The following is a 10,902-nucleotide window of genomic DNA, read 5'->3' as shown; positions in this document are numbered from 1 at the left end:
TGTTTCCCTATGTTTTTGTGTGTCCTACAAATCCTAGCTCTGAGGGATCTTCATCCTATCCATTAGTGGGACCAAATCACATAATCCTCAATTTAGACTTGGGAGACATTATGATATATTGCATTTTCTGATTTCATATTAACCTGTAATTTCGGGCAATCAAATCTATTAATCTAATATTATATAAAGCCTACCATTTAGGGCGATCATCAAAATCCACAACAGTGACAAAACAAGCTATACCACAAATTACTTATATTCCGTAAATGCATTTAGTAGTTTCAAGTAATAAAAAACGAGTAAGTATCATTTTTTAAAGGAAGATAATGCATCAATTATCATCTCACAAAATTATTGATATTTGGGGTTAATTAAACTTTAAATACTAATTTGGTATTGAAAGAGGAATTAAATTAGCTAAAAAGTGAAATAAATTAACAAAGGTTAATATTAGAAAATTTTCAATGCATTGTTCGGATATCGAAAGAGATAGCTAGGGTCCAAAGAAATACAAGAGATAGGTTGTTAATTTATTTTTATTTTATTTTTAAAAAAATGAAACAATCAAATTAATTAACATTGATCGGTTCTTTTTAAAATATTTACTAAATTCAATTCAATTCGAGTCCACCCCTAATAAATGCATGAATGAATAGATAAAAAAAACTTATACCAATTAAAATATTTTTATCCTGGCAAACTGAATAACTTGTTGCAGACCCTCTTTATGCATGCAGTGCATGGCGTTGGCAAGAAGTGGTTAAAAGTCGAAACAAGTGTGTATCAGAAGTGACTTTTTCCATTGTATTTTACGACTTTCCTGTTTGAGTTTCAGTCTCCCACATTTCCATATATATATCATAATATCATAAATTCATAATGTAGCGTACATATTACCTTACTTGTGTACGTAAGTAATTTATTCCCATTTCCCACCCACGTTAATACCCGCAGGCCAGGGGTTAGGTTCAGTCGCCCCATTAATCACATTCTTACACGTTTTCAACTTTTTTTTTTTTTATATTAATAACAATCATAATTACTCAATTTTGAAACGTAATCACATTTAAAACTTCTCAGATTGCTTCCAAATATATATTTTGTGAAAAATAAACTCAAATCATTTCTCACATACTCAATTTATATTATTAACTCAATTATACTCATTAAATACTTTTTCAACTCTAGTACTCCATGTCTCACCGTAATGCACCATATACATGCATGTATGATTTTCTCTAACTGTGCATGTATGATTTTGAATCAAACATACTACATTCGTAAATTTGTTTATTTTTCACTTATTTCAGCTCACTCTATTTTTTTTTTATTCACCTTATTTCTCTCTTGTTTCTTTTCTTCTTAACAAATACACTCCTTATGTTTAGGAACTGGTTCTTTTTAATAAAATAGTTATTATTAAAAAAGATATTTTAAAAAATTCAAAATAAACAATGTCGACTTTATTGTAAATTAAAATTTGCTTGAGTGGCACACACATTTTATCCATTTAGTAATCAATGCTTACTCATTTTAATATAAATAACAAAATACTAATGAATAATTTTCAATATTATTAATAGTGTTGTCTTATGAATATGATTAGATGGATGATGTGATTCAGGATTTTTTTTATAAAATACATTATATAAATAGTATAATTTAATGTGAAATAAATGGTTTATTTGAGAGGGTTCGACCTACAATTAAAATTTATAATTAAATATCTCAATTAGACTAATAAATTACATGTCCTTAATATAATTTATCGATGATATTTATTTTCTTTTTTAAAATATAAAATAATTTTATATTATTGTCAAATTAAAACTCAATATGAATAATAAATATGTTAATTTTTATAATAATCATATTAACAATAATTTTTTTATACGAATAATACATAACCATTAATCACAAAATTCATTACAAACCAAATTAATCACATCACCTATTAATTACAAGTATACTATAGTAAATACTCACAACTATTTTCAGAAAAAAAAAACAAGAGAAAATTAATTACTACAGTATTTTATAAAAGGAACTGCAGTGGTGATGCTCATTGGCAATTGACCCGTTTTACAATTCCAGACTCTTTTTCTGGTTCGACAAGTGCCCGTGGATGGAGGGTACTGACCACTCAGCAGAAAGAACAGAACCTAAAGCAAAGACTGCACGGTAAGCGTGAAAACAAATAAAACAGAAATCCAACATACCCCTTTTTATTTTTTTTTCCCCTTTATTTGTACAATAATAGCAATATGTTCATGTAGTATTCGTATTTATTACTATTTTCCAATACCAGTTTAGCTTCCTTCGTTTTCACGTCAAACTTTAGAAAAAAAGGAAAGAAAACCTTTTATACTGATCTAATTATTGCCACGATGTCATTATGGTAATTACAATATGAAAAAGAAAAAAAAGAAAACTTCAAAAGCTAAAAGGAATTTCACAGTGTCAGAAGTTCAGACACGTTATTGTTTTTAAGCTAAAAGAGGAGCTGACCTGCTGTTGTTGCTGCTGATCTTAATCAAACCCAGAGCGTGATGTAAGATGCGGTTTACAGTCTCCGATGAAATAGACTTAATTTTACTATTTCAAGTTTATAAAATATGAATAATGATATTAATATACTTTAATTAAACTCTTATAAGAGATGGTTGCCCCTTTTAAAACTAAACAAATCTGAAAATTTGAGGAATCCCCAGATACGTTGAGGATTGCCTGACAATGCTTTCTTGAATTTCAGTACATAAGATTCCTAAAATGTATGAAGGTTTTTAATGTTACTGGAAATAAGGTTGTCCATGTTTTAGGTTTGCAGCCTATGAAAAAACATGTTTCAGGTTTTTAACCATGTTTTAGCATGTTGTTGCACATAGGTTTTAAATCCGCAACACCCTTTTTAAATTATTTATTAAGATAAAAGCATAAAATATTAGTGGTAGATCATGTGCATAAATGCTTTCTTTTGGAAAAAAATGGACGTTCTTTTATTTGACGTGCTTTCATTTTTCTTTTCTTTTTTCCTTTGTTTTGTGAGTTGGAGTAGAGAAAAGTGGCGCACAAAGAGGAGACTGTGTGGCAAAGGTGCAAAGCAATGTCCTGGGTTGCGATCGGGACAAGTAGATGTAAATTGCCCTCACAACCTTTTTAAAATTTTAGTTCAGGAAATTAACTTCCAAGGCTGAAGGAATAAAAATCAGTGGCCATTTAATTATTTCTTTGACCAAAAAATTATTCCATTAAAAAAGGAACAATGTTAAGAAAATCATTCCCTCAATTATTTTTACAACTAAGAGAAAGATAAAATGAAATGAGAGAAATAAGACATAAAAAATATTATTTAATGCACGTATATTATCATTAAAAGAAACTTAATCATTTTTTATATATGTCTCTTAAAAAAAGCATTTTTTATATATGACTTCTAAGGTTATTAATTATTTTTATGAAAGTCTATGAAATTATAATATATGACTATTGATAGTTAAATAATTGGATGATTTTGATTGTTTGTAGAGATTATGTGTATCTTTTATTGGAAGTACCATTATTCCATTTATGTAAGATATTTTAGATGACAACTTTTTTTATACATCTTTTTCAAACTGTTTAATATAAATGCATGTAAAAAATTTAAATTTAAATTTGAAACTACTACTAATTAAGTAAAATAATATTGTATAAGTTAATCCATGTGTTTAATTATAAATAAATTATTTAATTTTTTTGTATATTTTATAAATTTAATATCTATGCTCACGGTGTAAAACAAACTTATCCTTTTTCTCTATATTATATTCATTCTAAAAATTGAATTGTAAAAAATAAGTTCAAGAATAATATGATCCTTTATTTAATTTCTTTTATTGAACATGAGTGAGTCAAAAATTGATCTCGAAGCTTTGTGAGAACAGTGTTGATTGTCGGGTGGAAATTCAAAACTTTATCTCTCTATCTCAATGAGTGTCTCGAAACTTTTCTCTGTCTAGGTTCTCACCATGTGTCACTTTCGGTGTTTTTTACAGAAGAAGAAGAAGAAAAAAAAAAAAAAACTGAACATTATCCCACTTAACTTAACAGTCTCTCACTCTCTCTCTCTTGAGTTCCAGAAGATAATACTCCCCTCACACGAACAACAAGAAGAATGAAGAATAAAAAGAGTGAAATTAAGAACCTTTAACTTCTCTCTCACACACACACCATTAGCTAGATCAAAATAATACTATCACTAACTATAAAATAAATAATAGAGAAAGTGATTAAGAGTTAGTTAGCATGAGTTAGGACTTAGGAGTGGTTGAGTGAAACAATAAAGTAGAGAGGGAGGGAGGGTGGGAAGTTGTGCATAAAGAAAAGCAAAATTTTGCTGTTGCAAATGTCAAAAGATTCTGAGGAGATAAAAACCATTGAGCAGTGGAAATGGACCGAAATGCAAGGCCTTGAGCTTGTTCCTGAAGAGGGTGCTGCTGCTGCACCTTCACAACATCACCAACTTCCAATGGAAATGAACACTTCTGAACCACCCAACAAAGATGTTGTTGGTGCTTCTTCTTCTTCTGCAGCAGTTACTAATGGGGAGAAGAAAGAGAAAGAGAAAGAGAGTGTTCCCTCTGTTGGGTTTGGAGAGCTTTTCAGATTCGCTGATGGGTTGGACTACGTTCTCATGGGAATTGGAACCGTTGGAGCAGTTGTGCACGGTTGTTCTCTGCCTCTCTTTCTTCGCTTCTTTGCGGATCTTGTCAATTCCTTTGGCTCCAATGCTAATGATGTCGACAAGATGACTCAGGAAGTGGTCAAGGTAACAGACAGAACTCAAGAGTGCTGTTATTAAAGTTTCTTTCTTTCTGTTTTTTGGAGTGAATGTGAGTGAGTTGTGTTGTGTGATATTTTTTTATTTTTTTATTTTTTTTGCAGTATGCATTTTACTTCCTGGTGGTGGGGGCTGCTATATGGGCTTCTTCATGGGCAGGTCAGTGAATTGAATTGAATTGAGTTGCAATTCAATTCAATTGTCTCACTGCTTCTTTGTTTGTGTTTGTCTGGCTTTGAATTTTGATTATGATGGGTTTGAAGTTGTTACTGTTGTTGTTGTGGTTGCAGAGATTTCGTGTTGGATGTGGAGCGGGGAGCGGCAATCGACCACGATGAGAATCAAGTATCTAGAGGCTGCGTTGAACCAGGACATTCAGTTCTTCGACACCGAGGTTCGGACATCCGACGTGGTTTTCGCCATCAACACCGATGCTGTCATGGTCCAGGATGCCATTAGTGAGAAGGTGCAGTGCCAAATTCAACAAGTTCCTTTTTTTTTTGTTTCTGTTACTAGATTTGGACTAGTTTTTCTCAATTTTCATTTTTTTATGGTTCTTGTGCAGTTGGGGAATTTCATTCACTACATGGCCACCTTTGTTTCTGGCTTTGTTGTGGGTTTCACTGCTGTGTGGCAATTGGCTTTGGTGACTCTTGCTGTTGTCCCTATGATAGCTGTGATTGGAGGCATTCACACCGCCACCTTGGCTAAGCTCTCTGGCAAGAGCCAGGAAGCTCTTTCTCAAGCTGGCAACATTGTGGAACAGGTGAGACTTCAGAGTATAACAAAGTTAAGAAACTTTGTTAATTGCATTTTATTTGAATTGGCATTGCATTACCTATTGCATTGTTTGTGCATTGCAGACGGTTGCACAAATCCGGGTAGTGTTAGCCTTTGTTGGGGAGTCCAGAGCATTGCAGTCTTATTCATCAGCCTTGAGGATCGCACAGAAGATTGGCTACAAAACTGGGTTTGCAAAGGGAATGGGATTGGGTGCTACTTACTTTGTTGTTTTCTGCTGTTACGCGCTTCTGCTGTGGTATGGAGGCTATCTGGTTAGGCACCACGCCACCAACGGAGGACTTGCCATTGCAACCATGTTTGCTGTTATGATTGGTGGATTGTGAGTATTAGTGTGCATTTTTGTGTTATAGTCATTGAAACAACAGCTTTTCATTTTAAGGTTTATTTTAATAACATGGTTAAGGATTTTTATTGTGATGCACACAGGGGTTTGGGGCAATCTGCACCAAGCATGGCTGCGTTTACAAAGGCCAGAGTTGCTGCTGCGAAGATTTTCCGTATAATTGATCACAAGCCGAATATTGATCGAAATAGTGAATCTGGCATCGAACTAGACACAGTTACTGGACTTGTGGAGCTGAAAAATGTTGACTTTTCTTATCCATCTAGGCCCGAGGTTCAGATCCTCAATGACTTCTCCTTGAATGTACCTGCCGGCAAGACCATAGCTTTGGTGGGTAGCAGTGGCTCTGGCAAGAGCACCGTTGTATCCCTCATTGAGAGATTCTATGACCCAACTTCAGGTAAACTTTGAAAATTAAAATCTTTTTAGTATAGTATGAAAAGTTTGACTTGTTTGTTTGAACTTTGAGATTGAAGTTTTGTGCTAGCTGTGGTTTATAATGTTGAACAAAATTTGTGTGCAGGACAAGTTCTGTTAGATGGGCATGACATTAAAACTTTGAAGCTTAGATGGTTGAGGCAGCAGATAGGACTAGTGAGCCAAGAGCCTGCATTGTTTGCGACCACAATACGAGAAAATATACTGTTGGGTAGGCCTGATGCAGACCAAGTTGAGATTGAAGAAGCTGCCAGGGTTGCTAATGCTCATTCCTTCATCATTAAACTTCCTGATGGCTATGAAACACAGGTTAGTCATCTGTGTTTTATGAAAATGGCTTCCGGAATTGCATGTGTGGTGATGAATTGGTGGTGGCCCTTTTAAGCTAGTCACATAATTGGATTTGAATATTTGGCGTGGAACTACAGAAGCATTGGATTGTTTCCAAGCTTGTAACTTGTCAGTCAATTTAAATATTATAAAATAAAATAAAATTTGGAAAATAGGAAAAAATGGATGATAAAAATATAAATGTCTTTATCCCCCACAATTGTTACAATTAGTAATTAGTACAACACAGAAACAGGGTATTGTCTCGAGTCTCCACTATTTATTTATTTATTTGGTCAAAAAGTATAACTTGTCTTTCTTTATTTTTTTTTAAAGATGAGATTTGTTCAGAAGTCAAAGCCAGGAAATGCCTGTTTATGCATTGCATCTGCAAAAGACCAAGAGGGTTAACATGCTTCAGTCAACTTGTGCATGTTCAATTCTTAAATGAGGACACTAGACAACCAACCAACCTGGAAATGCCCAGAATATATAACAAAAATGAAGAGCACCGAAAAAGTTCTTCATGAATTATGTAGCCTCCATAAGAATAGATAATTTATTCATGGCACACTTGATAAACTAATTATCAATGACAGAAGGAATAATATAATATATATGATAATTTAAAGATGATGAAGCAGAAACTGATAATAGATTCACAATTTTAGTCCTGGACTAATTTAATTTAATTGAGAATAAGCTTGCCCCCCATTTGGGAACAAGAGTCTTAACCTATGTTTGGATATTATCAATTGATGGGTGGAGTACGATGGAAACGTTACAGAATGGATTAAAAATATCATACCATTGCTTGAATATTCTATGATAGAGAATTTGAATTAAAATTTATATTCAATTGTTTCAGAAGTGGATGAAATGGTAAGGAAATTAATGAATAATTAATTGTTTTCATCGCAGCCCCAAACTGGTGAAAGAAATACGAAAAGATATTACATGGAACGGAATAGAATAAATCTCATTATATTCCATTTTTTACCATTCCATCTTCTTTTAAACTATCTGAAAATAGCGTTTGAAAATGATATTTTGTTAAACTTATATGATAGCGGATAAGTGAATTTATTTTTCATTGGCAGGTAGGAGAAAGAGGGCTGCAACTTTCTGGAGGGCAAAAACAGAGAATAGCAATAGCAAGGGCAATGCTGAAAAACCCTGCAATTCTTCTCCTAGACGAGGCAACAAGTGCATTGGACTCAGAGTCAGAAAAGCTTGTGCAAGAAGCCCTTGACCGGTTCATGATTGGCCGAACAACTCTTGTAATTGCCCATCGTCTCTCCACAATTCGCAAAGCTGACCTTGTAGCTGTACTTCAGCTAGGAAGTGTTTCTGAAATTGGAACTCATGATGAGCTCTTCTCGAAAGGTGAAAATGGAGTCTATGCCAAGCTTATAAAGATGCAGGAGATGGCTCATGAAACTGCCGTGAATAATGCTAGAAAGAGTAGTGCAAGGTAGCTTCCACTAATATTCGACATTGGCATTCTTTGAAAAAAGCTGTTTGTAGTTAATTTACATTGTTTATGAAAATTTATTCATCTTTTGGCCACTGAATATTCCAAGCTGAGATATATCATATATCCATATATCATCTCACGTGACATTTTTATTTGCAGGCCTTCAAGTGCCAGAAACTCCGTAAGCTCACCAATAATTGCTAGGAATTCTTCTTATGGACGGTCACCATACTCGCGTAGGCTATCTGATTTCTCTACATCTGATTTTAGTCTTTCCCTTGATGCTTCACATCCAAGTTACAGGCTTGAAAAGCTTGCTTTCAAAGAGCAAGCTAGTTCCTTCTGGAGACTTGCAAAAATGAACTCTCCTGAATGGCTTTATGCTTTAATTGGCTCTATAGGGTCTGTAGTTTGTGGATCCCTTAGTGCCTTCTTTGCTTATGTTCTAAGTGCTGTCCTCAGTGTGTATTACAATCCAGACCACAGATACATGATCCGCGAAATAGAAAAGTACTGCTACTTGTTGATTGGCCTTTCATCAACTGCACTTCTCTTCAACACATTGCAACACTTCTTCTGGGACATTGTTGGGGAAAATCTTACCAAACGTGTGAGAGAGAAAATGCTGATGGCAGTGCTCAAAAATGAAATGGCATGGTTTGATCAGGAGGAAAATGAGAGTGCCAGGATTGCTGCAAGGCTGGCTCTTGATGCCAACAATGTCAGATCAGCCATTGGAGATCGAATTTCTGTAATTGTGCAGAACACTGCACTTATGCTAGTTGCCTGTACAGCAGGATTTGTGTTGCAGTGGCGCCTTGCCCTTGTCCTCGTAGCTGTCTTTCCTGTTGTTGTTGCAGCCACTGTTTTGCAGGTTTGTTTTTTTTAGATTTCTTTCTTGACATGTTTTGTGATTCAATTCTGTGTTTTCATTTGTATCTTGTTGGGTTTTATACAGAAAATGTTCATGACCGGTTTCTCTGGTGACCTGGAAGCTGCTCATGCCAAGGCTACACAACTTGCAGGAGAAGCTATAGCCAATGTAAGGACAGTTGCAGCCTTCAATTCAGAAACAAAAATTGTTGGCCTTTTCACCACCAATCTCCAAGCTCCACTACAGCGTTGTTTTTGGAAGGGACAAATTTCTGGAAGTGGATATGGTGTAGCTCAGTTTGCACTTTATGCTTCCTATGCACTTGGTCTTTGGTATGCTTCTTGGCTAGTGAAGCATGGCATCTCTGACTTCTCTAAAACAATCCGAGTTTTTATGGTCCTAATGGTTTCTGCAAATGGTGCTGCTGAAACTTTAACACTGGCTCCTGACTTTATCAAAGGAGGCCAGGCCATGAGGTCAGTTTTCGAACTCCTTGACCGCAGAACTGAAATTGAGCCTGATGATCAAGATGCTACTCTTGTTCCTGATCGTCTTCGTGGTGAAGTTGAACTTAAGCATGTAGACTTCTCGTATCCAACTCGCCCGGATATGCCAGTTTTTCGTGACCTCAGTCTTCGTGCAAGAGCTGGTAAAACTCTTGCCCTTGTAGGACCTAGTGGCTGTGGTAAGAGCTCAATTATTGCACTTATACAAAGATTCTATGATCCAACATCTGGTCGGGTCATGATTGATGGCAAGGACATCAGGAAATACAACCTCAAGTCCTTAAGAAGGCACATTTCTGTGGTACCTCAGGAGCCATGCTTGTTTGCTACTACTATTTATGAAAACATCGCTTATGGGCATGAGTCAGCCACTGAAGCTGAGATAATTGAAGCTGCAACTCTTGCCAATGCACACAAGTTCATATCTGGTTTGCCAGATGGATACAAAACATTTGTTGGGGAGAGAGGTGTTCAACTATCCGGGGGACAAAAGCAGAGAATAGCCGTTGCTCGGGCTTTTTTGAGGAAGGCTGAACTTATGCTTCTTGATGAGGCCACAAGTGCACTTGATGCTGAATCAGAGAGGTCTGTTCAGGAGGCTCTAGACCGCGCCTCCTCAGGAAAAACAACTATCATCGTTGCACATAGGCTATCAACAGTCAGGAATGCCAATCTGATTGCTGTGATTGATGATGGGAAAGTAGCCGAGCAAGGCTCCCATTCACAGTTGTTGAAAAATCACCCGGATGGGATTTATGCGCGCATGATTCAGTTACAAAGGTTCACACACAGCCAAGTCATTGGAATGGCCTCAGGTTCAAGCTCTTCAACAAGACCAAAAGATGATGAAAGAGAAGGCTAGCCATTCAAATGAAATTACCAGCTACAGGATTATAAGCCATATATATACCCATTAATTATTGGCATTTTTGTTTTGACCATAGTATAGTTTGTGTATCATCCCTACCCCCCCTTTCTCTTCCTATTCAAGAATGTAATCTTGTCTTTATGAATGTTACCAAGGGAATGACAGACGAATACAGGAACGAGATTGAAATGGATGAATAGATGCTCATCCTTATTAATTTATTCAAGGACACTTTTGCTCCAAAGAATCAACAACACAAATGGGTCACCACCTCTCATTCTCTATATCTTGATGGGCTACTCAATGTTTAGTTAGTGGTGTATATATAACGAGTGCATAAGGATTAGAGTAACTATTAAAGTGCCAATCAACAAAACATCATCATCAGGGTGAATTTCTTCGCAAGCAAGATGTATTTGTTATGAGGTAATGCAAAATACAAG

The 10,902-nt window shown here is 35.4% G+C and overlaps 1 protein-coding gene across 1 annotated transcript; it reads left to right on the top strand.

Moving 5' to 3' along the window:
- The first annotated feature begins 3,994 nt into the window (after positions 1-3,994).
- LOC100817829 (ABC transporter B family member 1) lies at positions 3,995-10,680 on the top strand. The gene is made up of 10 exons (XM_003520608.5): positions 3,995-4,807; positions 4,924-4,978; positions 5,110-5,285; positions 5,385-5,585; positions 5,683-5,942; positions 6,050-6,366; positions 6,490-6,713; positions 7,835-8,208; positions 8,371-9,085; positions 9,170-10,680. Exons 1-10 carry the CDS (start codon positions 4,385-4,387, stop codon positions 10,451-10,453), a joined length of 4,029 nt encoding a protein of 1,342 aa, XP_003520656.1. The 5' UTR covers positions 3,995-4,384; the 3' UTR covers positions 10,454-10,680.
- The last annotated feature ends 222 nt before the right edge of the window (positions 10,681-10,902 follow it).

This window comes from Glycine max, chromosome 3, assembly GCF_000004515.6.
Source record: "Glycine max cultivar Williams 82 chromosome 3, Glycine_max_v4.0, whole genome shotgun sequence".
In the NCBI taxonomy this organism is placed as follows: domain Eukaryota; kingdom Viridiplantae; phylum Streptophyta; class Magnoliopsida; order Fabales; family Fabaceae; genus Glycine; species Glycine max.
Note: the sequence above shows the minus strand (reverse complement) of the source record. Positions and strands in the feature narration are given on the sequence as shown.